At 42.0% G+C, this 20,909-nt stretch overlaps 2 protein-coding genes and 1 non-coding gene across 4 annotated transcripts; 1 reads left to right on the top strand and 2 right to left on the bottom strand.

The window, feature by feature from the left end:
- Positions 1-356: 356 nt before the first annotated feature.
- dpp3 (dipeptidyl-peptidase 3) lies at positions 357-14,684 on the bottom strand. 2 transcript variants are annotated; one of them, XM_061055201.1, is made up of 19 exons: positions 14,476-14,684; positions 13,227-13,385; positions 12,893-13,037; positions 12,695-12,784; positions 11,726-11,863; positions 11,297-11,371; positions 11,031-11,121; positions 9,817-9,947; positions 9,537-9,667; positions 5,360-5,418; positions 4,691-4,885; positions 4,465-4,577; positions 4,255-4,347; positions 3,983-4,045; positions 3,778-3,902; positions 3,132-3,252; positions 2,512-2,691; positions 1,612-1,774; positions 357-1,113 (listed from the first exon to the last, which is right to left on the bottom strand). In XM_061055201.1, exons 1-19 carry the CDS (start codon positions 14,673-14,675, stop codon positions 971-973), a joined length of 2,415 nt encoding a protein of 804 aa, XP_060911184.1. In that variant the 5' UTR covers positions 14,676-14,684; the 3' UTR covers positions 357-970. The 2 variants fall into 2 exon arrangements, with proteins under 2 accessions (XP_060911184.1, XP_060911186.1); XM_061055203.1 differs by lacking the exon at positions 14,476-14,684 and adding an exon at positions 14,176-14,308.
- On the top strand, positions 14,494-14,575 carry trnas-gcu (transfer RNA serine (anticodon GCU)). The gene has a single exon. It is a non-coding gene; the product is annotated as a tRNA-Ser (tRNA).
- An 804-nt stretch (positions 14,685-15,488) lies between the features above and the next one.
- On the bottom strand, positions 15,489-20,277 carry LOC132988078 (endosialin-like). The gene is made up of 2 exons (XM_061055204.1): positions 19,282-20,277; positions 15,489-17,489 (listed from the first exon to the last, which is right to left on the bottom strand). Exons 1-2 carry the CDS (start codon positions 19,715-19,717, stop codon positions 15,736-15,738), a joined length of 2,190 nt encoding a protein of 729 aa, XP_060911187.1. The 5' UTR covers positions 19,718-20,277; the 3' UTR covers positions 15,489-15,735.
- Positions 20,278-20,909: the final 632 nt, after the last annotated feature.

Below are 20,909 nucleotides of genomic sequence, written 5' to 3' on the forward strand. Positions count from 1 at the left end.
GTCTGGAGTTTGGGATTCATTCCCTATTGGCTTTGAATTGCCTTAATTTTTGCATCGAAATTACAAATAATATTGCATTATTGTTGTGCAAATACGAGAACCGAGAGCTATTCATTTGGATACAAAAAGTGCTTAAAAAAATTAAGTTCTTTGCAGAAATGTTGACATACAGACCTCCAGGCTTTGATTAAACATGTGCCATTGAACCTGAAGTCCTAATAACTGATCCCACATTGGGAAGATTTTCATAAAGCTTCACCTTATTTCAATTGTCAGGGCAATCTTTTATGTTCAAATACATGAAAAGGCATACTGTGATTGTTAAAGATTGACAAATGAAATGAAAAAGCATTAGCTTGACATCAAACCGATTTTATTTGTGTGGATTTAACTCATGGCTTTTGGACAGCATCATTGTATACAGTCAACTTATTAATGACTTCTTCATATCAAACAAAGCAGGAAAAAGATTCTGCCTAACAGTTGGCTTAATGCTGTAATGGTACCTGGTCTACTTTCAACCTACCCGATCATCATGAACCCTAAGACAACATTTTGTAACTGTAAAGATGGATCCATTTTTTCTGAAGAGAATTTTAAACTTAGCTATAGTCAGAAAGTGTGAGTCACTTCAAACACGTTTGTCTTGTCAGGCAGCATTGGTTTAAATACAAGTCATAGAACATAATTCAAATTCATCCAAAAGAGTTGAAGAGAGAAGTTCTGATTTGAGCCTGTTTACATAAACAGACCAGACATTGGATCGTGGCTAATACATTGGGCAGATCTGATCTAGCCTTGTGGCTTTATTGGAAGTATAAACCATTCATTTAATGGTCTGATATTAATGAGATCATAGTGTTCTTCTGTGTGTTTTATCCATTTAGAATCAGTTTGCTTTCACATATGATAAAAAAAAAAATCTGGTTGATATTTTAAGCGCCATTGGAGCAGATCATCCGTCCGTCTATCAACACCAGCAGGGGGCGTCTCTTTTGCCCATCTCCAAAAGGTCGGCCTCCAGTTTCTCTGCATCTTCGTCGAAACGCTCCGTGAAAGAGCGAATCAACCCCGCTGCGCTGCCTTCATATTCAACCAGCTCTACGCTGTCCCCTGTAAACAACACAGTAAGAGTCAGCCCAATAGTCCTTAACAAACAGACAGACAATCACGGCCTGTAACCACCAACTAATGAACAGGTCTTTCTAAAGATGTTTAGTTGACCTGGGGTCAGGCCCTTTGTCTGCTCTGAGGTTGTCAAAATTTGATTTCCACATATCAGCTAAAGTCATGGTAACACTCGATTAACAGAGGAATTGAGCCGGGCGGGTCTGCGCTGTAGAAAATAGATGCAGACATGCACAGTGAGAATAGTTTTACCCCAACCAGGAAGACATGATCAGATCAAGCATGTACATTGATCCGAACAACGATCGGCATAAACCACCCCTCTCGTTCGTCATGAAATTTATTTCCAAATGAGCCAGATCGGTTCGGTCTCTTTCGATTGACGTGTTTACATGAAACGCTTTTGTTCTGATTATTTGTGTCCATAGAAACATAGCCACCCCCTGTTACACCCCCATAGCAGAAACAGATGCTGCTACATACCATTGACTCTGGAGTTGGCCTGGACAAACATCTTACGAGCCTCTTTCCTCAGCAGCACTGTCTCACGGAGACGCAAGAAGTTGTGAGCGCCACTGTCACCGACAGCAGAGTAGCCGTTATACATGGCTCTCCCTCCATCCACATCTGCTGTAGACTTGAAAACCTACAACACAGAGGAGCACGTTAGCTGTGTGTTGGGAAAACAGGAGAAAATACTTTTTTTGTACAGACAGTTGATCATTCATAATCTTCATTTGACATGACGGCCGTTGACAGTTTTACATTCACACTTCTACCTCTCCTACACTATTTGGTAATTTATTCAAATAGTATAGCAGTGAAGGGGCATCAAGAAGTTCTCATTCTCATTCATTATTTTATCCCAAAAAAGAATTTGGAGTTGCAGTAATGGACAGTAGATCTCTCTGGTTATTTATTAAACTGTTCAGTTACACGACAGCACACACAAATAATCTGATCTGATCTAAAGGTCATCTAAAGGCAAATATGCACCAACAAAGGCAATGAAGGGGAGGAGTATTTAAAAGTAAAGACTAATGTTTTATTTTCTGAGAAAGAAACGACCTAATCGACCGAAATCGACCTTTATACACTGAGTTTTGGTGACAAACACAGAATACAAACATTATTGTTGTTTTGTTACTGTGCAAATCAAAAGATACTAAGCACCTTCAAGAAAGTAACTCTTTGTGTTTCATGAATTTAAGAAATGGAATTTGTGACGCAAATAAGCTGACATGTATATGTGGTTAACATTTGTTTTAAATGAATGAAATGTTTTCTGTATTTGTATAGTATAATAAATGTATTCTCAAATATGTTGTATTTTTATCCAGGATTTAATTTCTGGAAAACTGTATTATCTAATGATGGACAAACCTGCAGTTTCTGGAGAAACCTGTGGATGGCGTGTTTGCCCACGGTGTGGATCTTGCTGCGGTCCAATGTGATTCGAGCGTCAGGCTTGCCATCCTTTCCTGTAACTTCCTCCAGGCCTACCAGGCCCTCCCCAGCCTCCAGCAGAACACGCAGGATCACAAAGCGAGCCTGCATGTGAGCCTGAGACACACACACACACACACACACGACATTCACTGTATACGTACTCTGACACTACTTTAAACACAGACAGGCTTACTTTGAGCTGTGATTTTAAACTACACAGACACATAAGACTGAGCCAGTCAGTTTGTAAGAAACACATGCCTCATTGTCTGCATGATGTCTAGTCATGTAAACACTGTATCTCCAAAGCTCTACATAAATCAAAGTCAGGATTCGTTATTACATGATGCAAAGCAGTCCAAAATCCTTTTCACACATACAGAAATCTCTTGAAAAACTCCAGACATTAGGCTACCCGGAGGGTCTTTAGGCGATATGTGAACGCAAACAGCCGCATTTTTCGCGCGGACTTTACCTGGAGTTTCACCGGGAGAGAGAGACAGAGAGACACAGAGAGAGAGAGGTGGTGTTAAGGAAGAATGCTTATGGATTACCTGTCTCCAGCTCTTGCTCTCCGTTGTGTAGAACTCCAGACCCAACAGTCCAGCTCTCACCATGCTGAGCCAGTTAATGTACACCACATCCTCTGCATCCTGGCCATCATGTCCAAAAATACTGAAACACAAAACAAAGGTAAAGGTTTATTTCACTCACATTTACCCATCAGCCAACAATCCAGAGAGCCTAACAATAAATAACAACCACCCCATTTTAATGACTGATTTAAATATTCCAAACAATGTGATGACATTACTATTTGTCCTAACATAGATTCTTAACTGTTACAAAGTGCAAAAAAGGGGTGTATTACTGCATTTGCATTTTATTTGCAGAGGGAGAAATCACAAGAGACACAAAAAAGACAAGCTTGTCCCCTTCTTATGCTGCAGCAGTGTTTCCCACACGTAAGACGATTTATGGCTGCCCAAGTATATTTCCGAAAATGTCATTTTATTTATTCATAAAACTGCTGCGTGCCCAAGAGAGTGCAGGCACACGCAAGGAGCTTGCGGCTCTGTGCAACATAGCTCCGATTTTTTTTTTTAAATCCCTCTTGACTCCTGCTGAGAGATAAGACTGCAACAATTTCAGGAAATTCACAGAGATACAAATGGAATGAAGGTGACAAGTAAATCATACCTTAGTACTGGATTGTTGAGACACAAATAAAGTCCAACACACTCAGCCCGACATTCTTCATAAGACGAAGCAATTGTGGAGAATTTGCTGTCCCATGTCTCGCTGCCCTGATACCAACTGGACACCTAAAATAAATATTTATACCTTCAGTCTCTTTTTAGAAAGACACAGAATAAAGAATTGGTGTAAACACAAACAAACTCACCAGTTCTCCAGTCTCTGGATTGGTCACCTTTGTCTGGTCGAAGTTGAACTTCCCCTGATCATCCTGTACAGGAAAAAAACAGCAGGAATAAAACAATTTAGACACTATTTCAACATTCATAATTGTTTAATCTAATTTCAATAAATTCATTATTTTAACAAGGAGAAAGCAGTTACATCTGAATCACTAAATTTGTGTCAAAGGGAAATCTATCATGTGACTCTAAACCATGAAGGTCAACACCCTCATGCTGTGCGTTAGGTTTAACTGACCTGGACAAACAGCTTGCCACTTCCATGGCCCAACAGCTCATGAAGTCCCACCTGCACCTCGAATGATGGTCCTTTCCACTTGATGAACAAATCCTAGTGTAAAAGCAACACACGTGCACACACACACACAGAAAGGTATGGAGTTATAGTATTGTTTGTGTGTGTGATGAGAGCTTGGTTGTAATAGACTCAGGAAGCTACGTTTGTTACCTTGTCCTCCTCCTCCAGAAAGGTGAGTTTTTCTTTTTGTGTAGCATAGGCCACAGCGAGAACGTTGCCTAGCGACACATTTTTAAAGCCCTCTGACTGTCTGATGTCATCATCTGCATGCAAAAACAAACCGTCAGAAGTTAGGAGCTTGAAACAGAGTGTAAAGTAGTTCATTAATAGCTTAAAAACACTCCCGTAACACTTTACAGAAGCTGAGCATACGTACAGTTGGGGATGTTGATGCCAGCTGGTATTCCGCTGCCAGCGAAGGTGAGAACATCCAGTGAGGTGAAGTCGGGTTTAAGGAAAGTGTCCTTCTCATAGTCTCTTGGCCAAGGCAGCTCAGGGAGCAAGACTTCTGCTGAGCTCACCAGTTTGGCAAAACGCTCACTCATTGCCTTGTTTACAACCGCAACAAAACCTAGAGGTGACATCACAACCCCAAAGAATGGAGGCAAATTGACAGAAGAAAAAAAAAAAACACACACGGCTGTAAATATGTATTTTGCACACATTGATTCACACTTCAGCCTCCTAATTTTAAGATAGTGGTTAACCACAGGCTTAGCAAGGCCAAATTATTGGCAGGGTACCAATTTAGGAAATAGTTTTTGTCATTACAGGTACAGAACAATATGTATTACTGTACGTGTCCAAGTAATATTGATGCAATGACTGTTAGAATTAAAGTATGTTTCTAAAATCTATGATAGAAGTTAATTCAGTATATATAAGCAGCCTTTTCAATGATTCAACTAACTCATTCACAATGGTTATTAAATGGTCTCTAGCTTTGGACCAGAGCAATACAACCTGGAGAGGCCCACTGACTCAGACTGCATACAACTATAGAAGACAACAACATGTCACCATTTCTGAACTCTATGGTATTTACCTTCAAACTCTCCCCTGGAACCAAATGGGTCTCTGTAGCTTTCAATGAAACCTATATAACTGGGAGGAGGAGAGAGGGGATGAGGAGCAAAGAGGAGAAAAGAGCAAAGAGAAAAAAAAGAGACTTTTACAAAATATGAACACAAGTGTGACTTGACACCTGACTTGGACTTGTCTATCGAAGACTTCAGACTCAAATCAGACTCGAGGTTTTGGACTTATCCAAAATCTTTTTATATTGTATTTCTGGCGCATTTCTCCTTTATGAGCTGAATGTCATTTCCAACAATCATGCGGCAAAACCAACGTCATGTGATGAGCACATCACCAGCAGCTACTACAGACGGAACATCGGCTCAGTTCATACACGCTTAAGGTGGTTACCCAGGTTACCTCATTCCGGAGAGATGCTGCCTCAAACCCTGAATGTTTTGCAGAAGCCAAGTACACGTTAAAAACACCAAAAGCAACTTCCCTGCACTCCCCTGATTCACCGCACTCTCCCTCTGATGCGTGTGACCCTACTACACACAGACAGGCGGACTGCAGCGTTTGATGGAGAGAGTGAGATGAAGTAAACACAATGAAGAGTTTATCTGAATTGAAGAGAAACAGGACTGGTGCTGTAATGGCGACAGGTGGAGAGAGCGTCTCTCTGTGCGTCTAGTTTATCTAGTTTGTTTAGTTAGAATATGTGTGTGTTCGTGAATGTGAGTGTTGGAATCAGTGGCACCATAGTTCTGTTCTAAGTGTGCTTTGATGGGCAGCGATCACAGAGAGACTGAAGCTTTGTAAAGTGTGTTTCGCGATGAAGAAGTTCGTGCTGCTGCTATTGCTCCTGCTCCTGACAACCAAACTGCTAATGTCGGTATCTGTGAGTCACGGAGATGATAATCTGCAGTACTCCAGAAATGATCTACTGCTTCTTCGTGACACGGACTATCCAGCACCGATCTTGGACAACTGTGGAGAACTACTGAGACCACGCGGATCCGACCGTGATAACCGCCGGACAGGTACGAGGAGGAAGCGGGGAAGGAGAGGGGGAGTGAGGCAGAGGTTAAAGAGACTCACGGGCACTCAAAAAACCCCACCACTCCCGTCCATTATGCTTGCAAACGTCCGCTCTTTACGCAATAAACTCGATGAACTACATGCAAACATATCATGCCAATGGGCATACAAGGAAGCAAATCTGATCTGCCTCACAGAAACCTGGCATGACAACACGATAGCGGACTCGGAGCTCTCTCTGGATGGATTCGGAGCCCCGCTCAGACTTGATCGGGACACCGTGAGTAGCCTGAAGAAGCACGGCGGGGGCCTGTGTGTGTGTACTTTAATAATGATTGGTGTAGATCTGCTAATGTGAATCACTCATGCTGTACACCTGACGTAGAGCAGAGGCGACAAAACAATCGACCTCTGCTATGGAAATGTAAAAAACGCATATAAAGCCTACAACAAACCACCACTTAGTACTGCAGACCATAATGTTGTACATCTCATTCCTGCATACCGCACGAAACTGCAACGAGAGGGCGTGGCTAAGACGGTGGTGAAAAAGTGGGATGAGACTGTGGTTGAGACACTACAGGGATGCTTCGATTGCACAGACTGGGAGGTGTTGACCAATGGGAGCAGCCTTGACGAAGCAACTGATGTGGTGTCTCACTACATCACCTTTTGTGAGGACATGATTGTCCCCACTAGCACTGTAAAGGTATTCTCTAACAACAAGCCCTGGATCACAAAAGCCCTGAAAAACACTCTGAATGAAAAGAAAATAGCATTCAAATCTGGAAATAGGACTGAATCCAAAATAAGTTGAACACACAAATAAAAGCTGCCAAGAGAGTTCACAAGGACAGAGTTGAGAAGCTCTTCCAGGAAGGAAAAGCCAGGGATGCCTGGCGAGGTGTTAAAACACTGGCTGGCCTCCCTACCAACACTCCAGCAATAACTAATGGGGGGGCTGAAGTCTGTGTCAATATGGCAGAGAGCTTGAACCAAATCTACTGCAGATTTGACCAGACTGACTACACACGGGAGCGAGAGGAGCTAATAGGTGAACTCACCCCGATGACCCTCTCCCATTCAAACCTGGAACTGAAGCAGGCTGAAGTAGAAAAAATGCTGAAGAGAACAAAAACAAACAAAGCACCAGGACCTGATCAGATCTGTGGCCGTTTATTGAAAGGCATGCTGCAGCCAGCTGGCTGGTGTTTTCTGCAATCTCTTCAATCGCTCCCTTGAAGAACACTCAATCCCGGCACTCTGGAAATCAGCAATTGTTTGTCCTGTAGCCAAAAAGAGCAATCCCACCTGTAACAATGACTATAGACCCATTGCATTAACATCATTGGTTATGAAAGGCTTTGAGAGGCTTGTTCTTTCTCAACTCCAGGAGGAGGTCAATATGTATGCCGACCCTCTCCAGTTTGCATACAAACAGCACAGGGGTGTGGACGACGCTGTTCTAACTCTGCTGCATGAAGCCTATGTACACCTTGAGAAGTCCAAGTCATTTATTAGACTAGTCTTTGTGGACTTCTCAAGTGCATTCAATACTGTGCAACCCCACCTGTTGGGTCGTAAACTGCTCGAGCTGGATACCAACCCGCACCTGATTCTCTGGGTCCTCTCATTTCTGACAAATAGAAACCAGAGGGTCCGAGTCAACGGTCACCTCAGCTTATCTAAAACAGTCTCAACAGGAACCCCCCAGGGCTCTGTCATCTCACCCATTCTCTACACACTTTACACAAATGACTGCAGGAGCACCAGCCCAGGAATAACATACATTAAATACTCTGATGACACCGTTATTATGGATACCACCAACTCAGAGGGACAGTTGCAGGCTGAGATAGACTCTTTCGCAGAATGGTGTAGGCTGAACTGTCTTGACCTTAACACCTCAAAAGGTTGTTGACTTCTGGAAAGAATCTAACAACATCCCCACTCTGTCAGTCAACAACCAGCCCATAGAGAGGGTTGAATCATACAGATACCTCGGGACAATAATTGATCACAGGCTCACCTTCCAACCCAACAGCAAATCCATCTTCTCTAAGTGCCAGCAGCGCCTCTTCTTCCTCAGAAAACTATGCAAACTTCAAGTCCACCAATCAGTCCTAACAGCATTTTACAACTGTTTTATAGAATCCGTTTTAATCTTCAACATCACAGCCTAGTTTGGGTCTCTGCCAAACATTCATCGTAACCCATTAAACAGGATCATAACAATAAGCAGCAAAATAATCGGACAGCAGCAGGAACCACTGATCAGTATCTACAACAGGAGAACAAAACTAAAAGGACAACACACAGCCTCAGACAGCACACACTCACTCTGCCAGCTCTACAACCGTCTCCCCTCAGGCCACAGATACAGATCTCTCACTTTCCAGACTAATCGAGCCATTTCAAGCTTTGCTCCCACATCCATCATGCTCATGAACAAATGATCTATTTCTTATTTATTTTCAAGACCACTCATAACAATTATTTATGACCTATTTATCATGCTTTTAATAGAGCCACTTGGATGTGTGTGTTTCTGCAGTTGTTTTTGTGTCTAGCTGTATGCGTACTGATGCTCTTTAACACAAATGAAGTTCATAACGGATAAATAAAGTTATTTGAATTGAATTGAATAGAACCGTAGGCCTTTCTGAAAATGTGTAGGCTAATGTGAGTAACCAATACTACTGCTATTACTACTGCCACTAATAATAACAATAATACAAATGATTAAATATGCAATTGAAATGCAAAATCCAAATTTATTCAGTAAATGTTTAATGCTAATATTTGTAAACAGTTAGAAGTACCACATTAATTATTAACCGCGGTTATAGGCAGGTTTAGGTTACTGGTTTATTATTGACCACATTAAGTCATTAAGAAACCATTACAGTGCATTTGAGAGTCTAGAGGGATTTGTTCGTAAACAGTAGGTTATCAATTATTCAGTACAGTTGTTCTCAAACTCTTATACTTATAATGGCATACCTAATAATGGTGGTAGCAGTACTTTCCTGTTACCCTGAGTAACGTTAATCTATACATTGTAGTCATCTCTAGACCTATATTCACTTTCGATATATTATCACTTTGTAAATATATTTTTGACTCTATTATTGTTTATTTAAGCCATAAGAGACATGACTCACCTCTCGACAATTGGTCCCTTGTCTTTGATCCAGTAGCGTGAGCCCTCCTTATGGGCTTCAATTGAGCCAAGGGTGAAGCTGCGGCTATATTCTTCAAGCATCTTTCTCTGGTTCTCATTGGCTGCATACGACTGAGTGAAACAAGATTTAGAAACAAAACAAGAGTTTTATAAGTGGCAGTTTGGCAGCTCCTTGTTCAAACATTGTATAGCCTTAGGGCCATCAGCTAATAGAATAGAGACTGACCATGACTATATTCCACTGTATCCATCGCTCTCACCTGTGCTTTGTCGAGGTAATAGCAGACTTTTTCCATGAGCGGAGCATAGTCTCCCCTTTTTACAGTAAACTCTGTGTCTTCAAAGTTGAAGCTACCGCAGCATGATTTGCATTCCCCTTCGACTGCACAGTCTGTAAGACAGTAAAGTACATTTTAATGATTAAATCTCTGACAGTTCTCCCCATTTTATAAACACAAACAAAAATGGGACTATGCCAACAACCCTTAAAACGTGAAGCTCTAAACTGCTAAACTCTAAGCACAATTCCAATAGTCTCACTCAAATATCATTCCAAATCACAGTTTTGCAAATCTCTGAACACAAGTTAAATCATTTAGCACTATTTCTTTACCTAGAATCGCTGGACTTTGAAATGTAACACCCTGATCACCAATTAGTCACACTCAAGTTGCTCCTGTGCAAACTCAATTGGAAGAACACTTCAATCATTTGCCAGAGTATAAAGGAGGCCTCAGGTGACTTATACAGGTAGAGAATGATCTGCTTTATTGCATTTTACAATTTGTTTTTGTCAGTTCATCTGTACACTTTATATTGTAGTAACCAATAAGGTTTAGTGACCTTCTGTACCTGTGCTTTCTTCCTTGTAGTGTTTCTCATAGTACTAACATAGGTGAAATTACTTTTGCTACATACCACATCAGATAGGTCACATTGGTATTGCTTATACACGTTTACCGTAAATGCTTATCGGGACAAAAAGCCTACACTTCAACAAAACTGCTTTTGACTGTTACATGACTTCCTGAAGCTAAAACATACATGAACACATGAATTCATGTATGTTTTATCACATCATTATTTTATTCGTATTTGACACCCTGTAAGACATAAGCATATAAGAGCTGTGTTTATTGTTTTGGTGGGAGGAATTCGTTTTGAGAAGAGAGAACTTGGTTTAGAGTGCTGCGTTTCATTTTGCACTACATTTGTAGAGTTTTAACAAAGAAGTTAACTTGTTTTTTTTTTTACTATTTTCAGTTGGTGTTTAGAGTGTCTGGTAATGCGTTTAAATGTTTGGGAAAAAACTTTTACAACGTAACATAACAAATACTGGCCAGATGATTTGATGGTAATCAAAATGAATGTTTTCACAAGCTACAAAGTGCATAGTATATATATATATATATATATATATTCACGTTGTACATGGTCATTAATCTTAATTCTCATGTAAAACTTAAGTGGTGACCTTTCTGCACAGCTGAAGCCAAGCGAACCTCATAGCAAGCTTTGCCTCCATTTTCCCTCTTGAACAGACGTGTGTTGTAAGCGGACAGTTTCTGGAAACAAACCATTAAATCATAGTTAAGAATATGTGGACTTACAGTTAAATTCAAGAGAAAAACTAGCACAGGTGAAAATGATTAATCTATACAATAAAGGCAGAGGGGAAGAGGAAAAAGAAAAATTTACAATTCAGATTAACAATAAAACACAAGTTTGACTTTAGCTTACCTTTGAGTCAAGGAACTTCTGAGCCAGCTCAGCATCCTCCAGACAGCAGTTTCCTGAAAAGTAGGTGGTAATTCCCTGAAGAAAACACAAGCAAAAATACTTTATGAAATCTTCATAGGGGTCACAACGATGGGTCACAAGTAGAGCCTGCTGAAAGTTTGGGGTCTAATGGTCTCATGAAGGCCAATTGTTGAGCCAATTTAAAAGAAAAGATCGAAAAACATCTAAAAAAAGAGAAATAGGAAAACAAGATGAAGAGAAACGGCAGAGAAACTGCTGTTTGAGTAAAAGAGACAAGCGTGCCAAATATTAATTTCCAGTCCCTTTCCCTCTCCAGTAGGGAAAACACAACAAATATAACAACAAAAGTAAAAGAAAAATAGATCAAAGCTGGCCTAAAATCAGCATTCAATGATACACAAATCCCACCTTGTCACCCAGCCCCAGTTGCTTCTGTCTGTCCTCCAGGGAGTAGAGGAGACACGAGCAGCTGTCCCACAGGGCCTTCATCTCACTGGGCTGATCTTGAAACGCCTGGCTGGCCTTCACCAGAGAATCCAGTTTGTCCTGAGTGGAAATTACACAGATACACTCAGCTTAAAACATGTAACAACTGCAAAAAAAGTAGCATTATAACCAACCAACTCATTATCCAGAAACTGTATCAATTCCTGAAGGGAAATTATGAAATAAGAAATAAAGCGCTCCACTGTGTGTCACAATTTGTGTCAAACTTGCACATTTTAAAATGTGTTCTTGTGGAATTTGCAACATTTTACCACAGAAATCAAGTATATCCTCTGTAACAATCCCTCTGAGTCACAACTGTCTACAATGAGTGAGAAGCGTGAGTCCAGCAAGCTGTACTGTTGTCAAAGCTGTGTTTACATCATGTTTATATGGACAGGACAGTCTTGTGTATAAAGCTGTTTTAGTCAAGGACTAGAGAAAAGAAGAATAACAAAGCCTACTCACTGCTCATTTGAATGTCATTAGAAGTGTCTTTAGATCACAGTCTTTCGGTGTCAATTTATGTGCAATATGAAGCTTAAGTAAACCAAAGTTTGCTAACATTAGCCTGCTAACACAACAATGCAGGACACAGGCAATTGCAGCTCAAGCAAAGGACAATTTTGTCCGCCGCTTACACTTAATGGTGCTTAATTATGGTTGGTTCTAATTCATAACTCCTTCGTGCGAGTGGAGAGGGGTTGGAGGTGTGCCGCTGGAAGAGAACGGAGGCTTCAGAAAAGTGGAGTTGTCGCCAAACCGCAGTTTGTTTTGGTTTAGTGCTGGTGCTCAAGGGCCACATTTACTGGATCAAGAAAGTCCCACATTCTTCCTTTGAATTCTGCTTATTTTATTTTACACCTGCTGTTACCAAAGACAACCTCTTACCTTGGGTAGATTGGGGATGAACTTTGTGTCTCCAAAGGACTTGTAGTTTCCCATGTTGGCATACAGACCTGCTGCATACACCAAGAAGGCCTGAATGTCACAGACATGAAAAAATATAAGAAAAACATCTTCTCTTTTTTTCTGATGCAAGAGCATGTCAAAACGTTACAAGTGAAATAAGTCAAGAAAAAAATGAACCTGATACTCCTCAGAGCTGAGTCCAGCTGCTGTGGCAACCTGTTCCAGCTGTGCAGGCGTCTGCTTCCTGAAGATTTTCTGCAGCAAAACAAAGATGTTCGCAGACTCTGGGGAAGTCTGCTGCAGCACTGCCAGACCACCATACCTAAGACAGCAAATGTTTATTTGATCAGCGAGGTTTCACTTCTACAATTAACTTAACTAAATTGTATATTCTTTAAAACAGGTCAAATCTCTCTGTTCATGTTAGTAATTCAACAGATGATCTCCACTGGTTTCTACACTTTAACGGCGCTTGCCTTGAATTTGCTACAATCTGAGGTCAACAACATACCACGCAGCTCGGGACAGGTAGTGGGCGTACATCTTCTCCTGAGGTGAAAGCAAACGAAAGGCCTCACCACAGTCAAGAGCAGAAATGCCAATGTCATTAGGGAGGTAGTACTGGGAATCCACCATCTTTAATTCCAGGTTTAACACTGATGCGGAGGAACTGAAAAGAGAAAGAGGGAAGCCCAGAGGAGGAAATTGTGGGAAGAAAGAAGAAGATGAAAAACAAGTAAGGGGTGGTAATGGCCTGCGATATAAAATAGGGGAAAGCAAAGATTAAATGAGAAATAGAAATTAGAGGGATCGAGAAATAACAGCAAAATGACTTGTTAGAATCAGTCTTTTTTATTTCCATGTGCTCAATGAAGTATTTCTACATCTGTCTCAGCTTTAGAGAGATATGTACTGTAAAAACACTGGTGTAGATAAAACACTTTTAGTTTTAAATGGCAGCTGTTTTTGCATGTATCTACACTATGGTTTACAGTGTTATTTAAGGTCTTAGACATTGATAAAGTAGATATAACAATGTAACCCTTGACCTATAGTTGACAATGATAAACTGATAAATCGTTGGATCAAACTTTCTGTTTCGTTTTCCAATTACTGAAAAAGTAAAGCGCCCTGATGTCGAGAAGTAGGAACATTTATACCCCTTCAAATTAACAACATACCAGAACAAAAACTTGACTGCACGTCTAAGTTTAAAGGCAGATTAGGTTTAAACATCTTGCAGCTAACTGGTTACAGTCTGTAGCTACAGTTAGCAGCTAGCAGCATGCTAACTGCTGCTTAGTGTTTAGAGCATTTCACCACACTGCAAAAAACGTGTGTTTATAAAAGATTAAGTCCCGAGTACCTTACAACACACTACTAGGTTTGTTTTTGTTCTTACTATATTAAATACGTGTCAAGAGGCGTAACGGTGGACACCAAACTCAACAGCTTGTTACCTTTCTTTTCTTCCCGGCGAACGTCAAATTGCAGTCTCACGCTGTAAAGCTTCCTGTATTCATTGAGCGTTAGACCCTCCCCTCGACCAATCACAGTTCGCAATATCGTGATTGAGAGAAGCTCTAACCAATTACGAAGTAGGTGAGCTGGGTTTTGGCAGTTCTCCGTGACGGTGTTTTCCTGAACAAGGTTAAGCTTAAAATACACGATCTTTGGACAGTTAGCAGCTCGGACACGTGGCCCGTAACACCACACAGAAGGATCATTAAAGGAATACAGTTAATAATAAGTGACAATACCTGAAGAAACATATATCAGACGAGGTGGCCGAGTGGTTAAGGCGATGGACTGCTAATCCATTGTGCTCTGCACGCGTGGGTTCGAATCCCATCCTCGTCGGATATCTTTTCCACGACCGAGAACATCTTACCAATAAACGATTGAAACACAAGTTCAGCATCGACGAGGTTCCTCCAAACATGACCTGCGACAAGATCATACCCCGAAATACCCTTCGTCCTGTAAGCAACTTGTCATATATTTTTTCGTGGCTCCTCCTACCTCTGCCACACCCCCCCTTGTCGAAAGTTAAAGGGGTAGTTCTGATTTTTTTACGTGGGGTGAGGAGGTACTCGTAGTCAATAGTATCATTAACCACCGATACGATAGGAACAGGCACGTGTGCAAGCCCCTTTGTTTTAGCCATAGACTGTAAATATTAATGGATGACGCATGAGTGACGTCACCCATTCATCTGTTACTGCAGGGGTCTTTGGAGTACCATGATGGCAGTTGCCATGCGGGAAATGCTGTCTCAACCCAACTTTAGACATAAAGGAACGCTGAGAACTGGAGCTGAGGCGAGTTTAAGCTTCTTGACAAACCATTGCATTGCGCCTTATTGCTAATAACGCTTTTCCGTCATAAATCAAAATGGTTATCAAGAAAATTCACCCCACACAGTGTGTGCCGAACATGAGCTAATCAGACCAAATTAGATTTTTAACCAGACCTACATTATTTTCAAAATGTATGTGTAACATACCTGTCTGCTAGCCTAGCTTTCATGCTGTCACTTCTGCTGTTGCATCAATTGAGGGGCTGAGCTGACCGTCATAGGTGGCTAATATACTTACTATTGGCAAGAACCCCACTTAGAAAATACTGAACTATCCCTTTAATATTCTTTTTAAAGAAAATCACAAGTCTGTTTTTTTTCCCCCCACATACGGAAACTTGAACCGATAGCCACTCATTCTTTCCACACTTTGATTCCTTCATCCTCTTGAACGTAAAAGACTTACAAACCACACCGTATTTCATTAGTTTATTGGTTTTATTGAATTCCAAAACATGATGAAAGTGAATTATTTACAGAGGGTGTGAAACAGAAAGGATTTAAATTTTTCTTGATGAATGAGAGAGCCACGCAGCTGAATTATTATCCAAATGGTAGTTTCAGTGACAAGTCCTGCACCACAAGAGGAATGTTAACAAACATCTGAGCTTTCAAAAAAATCTGTGTTTGCTCATGCACCTATGTTTGTTCATTTTAGGGTTCATGCTTGGGTTTTGCCGTTCCTCCTATCAGGAGGCGTAGTGGGGAGTATCCAGCGATAGCAGTTTGAGAAGCTCAGGCTCTTGTCGACAGCACAGCTGGTGCAGTAAACAATCCCCAGAGCGAGCATTACTACGAGGAATACGCATAGAGGCACCAGTAGGGCCACTAGCAGCCAGCTCTTGTCATGCTTTCGTTTTCCTGCGGTAGATCCAGCCCCTTCCTCAACTGTGCCACTGACATCCTTTGTATCATTTATGTTAGATTCCTCCCCCTCCCTGGTACCGGTGCCCGACTCATTTGCAGTCTCATCTCCTACTCCATCACTAGCTGCTCTACCTCCTGTCTTAGCTAGAGCCTCATTATCTATTTCATTTCCTGTGTTGCCTTTTTGTGTTGGGGATGGGGCTGTCTGGTATCGCTTTGGTGAAAGGGCATCCCATTGGTTTAGGTGATTATCTGACCCATGGTTCATGTCAGGAGAGAGTGCCTCAGGGGCTTCTGTCAGCCAATCAACGTCAAAGTTGGTTTCAGCTTCAAAACTCGGGTCGGGGGTGAACGAGCTGGACCAGGGAATATCAAAGTTCGGGTCAAAGTCAGGTATGTGAGCAGAGTCACTGGGGTCAGGAGACAGGGTGGAATATTCCTCATCATCAGGTGAAGGTTGGCAAGTAAGTCCATCCGGCTGCAGGTCAAAGCTACTCTCACAGAAACACTGGTATCCTCCCATAAAGTTGAGACACTGCTGGTGGCAGGGCGACTCGCCCACACACTCGTCTACATCAACACACACTCCATCACTGCCAGACTCATACCCAGGATTACACAAGCAAGAGAAGGACCCAATTGTATTCTCGCAAGTGCCTTCACAGGTGCCCTCATCCAGGCACTCGTCAACATCCACGCACTCCCCCTCGTCGTCCGGCTGATACCCATTGTGGCAGGTGCAGTGGAAGGTGCCTGGGATGTTGACACAGAGTTGAGGGCATGGTTGTTGTAGACATTCATCCACGTCAGAACATCTGCGGCCATCCGGACCCATTTGGTAGCCAGGGGGGCAAGTGCAGCGGACTCCCCGGGTTGTCTCTATACAGTTGTGTTCACACCCCATCTCCACACAGACCTCCTTGATGTGGGGCTGATCAATGTGGGCAGCGGAGTCAGATGATAATCCAGGTTGATCAGTTTGGCTCAAGGGGTCAGGCTTGCAGGTGTATCCGTCCTCGTCTATTGTAAAGCCCTCTGAGCAGTAACAGTAGTAATCTGTGTCCGTGTTCTGGCAGTACTGCTCACATCCGTGGTCCCCGCTACACCAGTCCTGGTTCTGAGGAGCTGCAGCCGACGAGCAGAGCGGGGCATCCCTGGACCAGCCGACAGTCTCGTCATCTCTCTCCATGCACAGCACAGTCTGCTCAGCACCAGCATCTGGGTTTGAGGTGTCAGCAGGGCACGGCACAGTGGCTACAGACCCATAGGGCACGTGTGTCAGCCGGGTGCTGACTAGGTGGAATGGGGTGGTGTAAACAGCCGGACCTCTGCCCTCGTTCTCCAGTGGGGAACACATCCCTTTGTAATTGTACTGGCAAACGTATCCGTCCAACGGCAATGCACAGGAGCCATCAACCCACTGAAAGTTGTCGCTGCTCTCACGGCCATTCTCAGAAGTGTTGACAGTCATGGCCACACAGCGAGGGGCTGCACATGTCCCAGGGGAGTCTTCACGGAGCCAATTGGTAAACTGGCCATCCTGGTCTCCTGTTTGAAGAAAAAAAAAAAAGACAAGGAACAGGTCAGTGAAAGTAGAAATGACCCCTTTTGAATTTTCTCTTTTAGTTCAATAAAAGTTATTTCTTTTTTAGTTCTTATTTGCCCTCTTAACATCCATATATGTGTTTTATTTGGTTATTTATTGTAGTTTAAACTGCTATGTATGGAGTTATTTTAGTTTTTCTTAAAAAGTTGATTTCTGAAGAAAACGAGTGCAGCCTACCTCTTGTAAAAAACATTTATTCATTTGTTTTGTTTTCAATGGTTTGTTCACTTACACTACCAGTAGGAGTCGCTAAAGTAAGATATTTGTAATTCTTCTCATGTCGACTATGAAAACCTTTCATTTTTCCCGTTTGTATTTTTGTTGCATGGATATTTAGATGTTAACATTTGGATAACTCCTTGGAAGTCTTATAGATAATTTATCCATAGATTAACATTTTGGCAGGCGTCACATTGAATGCCACGCCTCACTGTGATAAATACCTCACCCATTATAACATATAAAGGAAGAATATGCCATTTTTGTCTGTTTGAATATATTCAGGGGCCAAACAATAAGCATGACAGTTGCAACTAAAACTGATTTTGCACCGCAACAAGTGCATTTGATTTGTTTTCTTTACCTTGAGCATGTCAGAACATCTCCATTTGCATGCTCTGATGCATGGGGAAAAAAGACTCTAAATCGTACCCTGGTTAAATGAAACCAAGTTATTCGTATTGCAAAAAACCACTGCAGAAAAGGAAGAAAATGCGCCCTTTTCAGTTCGGTTAAACCAACCCTGTAAATCATGGCTGATGGAAAACTAGGCTGGTGACATAACTCTTTTAAATTTGAAGTATTCTCTAACTAAAGACCCAGGCAGACGCTGTGAGTGATAAAAGTCCATCTGGTTTTTAGTAGGTGGTGTTATTGTAATGACTAAATCAGGCTGAGGATCAATGAGGTCAAAATGGGGATTGAACTTCCCCCTGGCATGCCAACTCCCTCTCTGTGAAACAAAAGAAGTTAATGTAATAACCATCCAGTCAGAACAGTGCTCTGCAGGCTGGACCAGGCACCAAAGTCTGTCTGAGGGGAGGGTTTGAGGGCAGAGAACTGACTACCTTAATCTGTTAGTGATTCATTTGTTGTGGTATTATGTCTCCTGAAATGTCTGTCTTTCTCCCTTTCTGACTGTTCAGCTCCATCACCGCTCTCTTTCTGTCTCTCCCTCTCTCATTTTTTCCATCCGGTTGTGACAGATGGCTCATCAACAAGGTGTCTGGTTCTGCTTGAGTTTTCTGCCTGTTAACAGAATTGTTTTTCCTCTCTGCTACTGCAAAATGATTGCGAATGATTGATGAATATCGAGTCTATCTAATAATAAAACAAAGGGTCGAGACCTTCTCTATATATTACCATGTCATAAGATAAATAATTAGGTGTCAAATAAATAAAATGGAATCATTCCTTCCTTAGGTTATAGCTCAAGTTAAAAATGATATGTGCATGTGGAAACATTAATATCAAAGTAGGTGTAATGTATAGTGAAACAATTGTATATAACAGCAGTTTAGAAATTATTGGGATAAAATAGGATTACATTTTTAATGGATATTCAAGAATCTTTCAATTATTGAAAGTCTGTGTTTTCACATAACACTTGGGTTCTATGATTACTTAAGTTAAATGGGAGAGGGAAGTTGATTAAAATCCAGTGAAATTATACAGATACAGTGATGAATATAAGAAGTACTTAGGGGTCAAAATGTAAGGAAATTTAGACTTTGCCTGTGACCCAGACGAATCCTCTGAGGGGCCGGGTGGATGAACACTGGCGTGGCGGTCTGTGCAGCCCGATCCAGAGTCGAAGCCTTGATCTGGCCCCCTGCGCTTCAATGGCCGATAGCAGCTTATGGACCACACCCGCTGCCTCATGGGTGTGCATGGTTGCCAGGGTCCCACCTCGCTCCCGGCAGCTCCGCCCAGCCTCCCTGAAGCTTCTCTTCTGGAGGTAGACGCTGTAGCATCCATCCTGGTTGCAGATTGCGTCTCTCTCGTCCAGCTGAGCCTGGGCTGCTGGCTGCTCTCCCTCTGGCTCCCTTGGCCTCTGGGCCCTGCCTCCAGGAGCCAGACAGACCAACAGCAGCCCAAGGACACACAGGAGACTCATGCTGCTACAGATGCTACTGCTACTGATGGTCTTTTGCATCCTCCACTGAGACATGAGGCTAAACTAGGCCAACATTCAAAGAATAAATAGGGATATCACTTTTTTTCCAGTAATAAATCCAGTAAACCTTTACTTGCCTAACCAGGATTGATTTGTCTTTACCTGACCCTGTTGTTATATTTAAAATATCAAAATTAAATTAATGGAGATACAACCAAAATTTGAATTACATTACCCTCTTTTACCTTAACTCCGAAAAATATTCCTGCAGTACAGAATCTGTCAAACTCCATTCATCAGCAAACTTCAAAGCAGATTTCACCAACTCCTGAATAAAACTAACTACTTAACAGATAATCAGAACGAACAGAAACCAATGAGTCCATATCAGTCCAGTACAGTCCAGTGAAGTACCAGTAGGGTCCAGGGTTCAAAATTGTTCAATGCTGCAAACTGTCCTTAAGATAAGTCCAGAAGAAGTCCAGGAGTTGAAATAGAGTCCAAATATGAACCTGATTAATTTCTGTGACAGAGTCCCTCTCTTGTATCTGATCCTTCTGGGGCTCTCTTGCCTCTGCAAAGTCTGACTGAACCTCAGAAAGGTTGGGGGAGGGTGGAAAGGGGGGGGGGGAGGCTACGTAGAGGAAAAAGAATTGTGTGTTTTTAGAAGAGGGGGCTGGTAAAGTGTGCGAGTGTATAAGAGAAGGCAGGAGGGGTTGACGGATTTGGTTTGGGGGGAGTCGGGTCGGAGGGTGGAAGCAGAATTGAAAAACCCTCAGAGAGTTATGAAAACCATACGGCACCATTCTGTCCCCCCCTGTCTTCCCTATGGCTTTACACACGCACATGCACACACAGAGCCGTGCAAATAGTGCACGCTGCACAGCATCCGCAGGAGTGGAAAGTGTTTGTCAGCTCTGTGAGATGAGGAGCTTGTCCCCCCCCCCCCTTCTTCGCCCTCTTCTATACCTTTTTGTCTTTTACCTTTTGCCCCTTTCTTCGACCTTTTTGGAGATACTTTGCGTCTGTTTTTATTTTTATTTTACATATTTTCCCAAGTATCATTCTCTCTTAATACTACCAGTTTTCTTCTTCACCAACCACCCCAACTATTCTTTCTTTTTTCTGAAAAGTCCATACCAGCTGGACGTTTTTTTTTACAATCAAATGGAAACATCTGAATACCTGTTGGACTATATACAGTGTGTGTGTGTGTGTGTGTGTGTGTGTGTGTGTGTGTGTGTGT

The sequence above is a fragment of the Labrus mixtus genome, chromosome 14, assembly GCF_963584025.1.
Source record: "Labrus mixtus chromosome 14, fLabMix1.1, whole genome shotgun sequence".
NCBI lineage: Eukaryota > Metazoa > Chordata > Actinopteri > Labriformes > Labridae > Labrus > Labrus mixtus.

Bases quoted from the DNA above. Each gene is read 5' to 3' on its own strand.
- dpp3 (XM_061055201.1), bottom strand. From the start codon at position 14,675: ATGATCTTGTCGCAGGTCATGTTTGGAGGAACCTCGTCGATGCTGAAC. The intron at 13,386-14,475 runs GTATTGTCACTT...TTCTCTTTTCAG, and splicing joins TCTGATATATGTTTCTTCAG to TTCCTCCGCATCAGTGTTAA. The intron at 1,114-1,611 runs GTATGTAGCAGC...TGTTGTTTACAG, and splicing joins GGCCAACTCCAGAGTCAATG to GGGACAGCGTAGAGCTGGTT.
- LOC132988078 (XM_061055204.1), bottom strand. From the start codon at position 19,717: ATGTCTCAGTGGAGGATGCAAAAGACCATCAGTAGCAGTAGCATCTGT. The intron at 17,490-19,281 runs GCAAAGTCTAAA...TTCTTCAAACAG, and splicing joins AGGATTCGTCTGGGTCACAG to GAGACCAGGATGGCCAGTTT.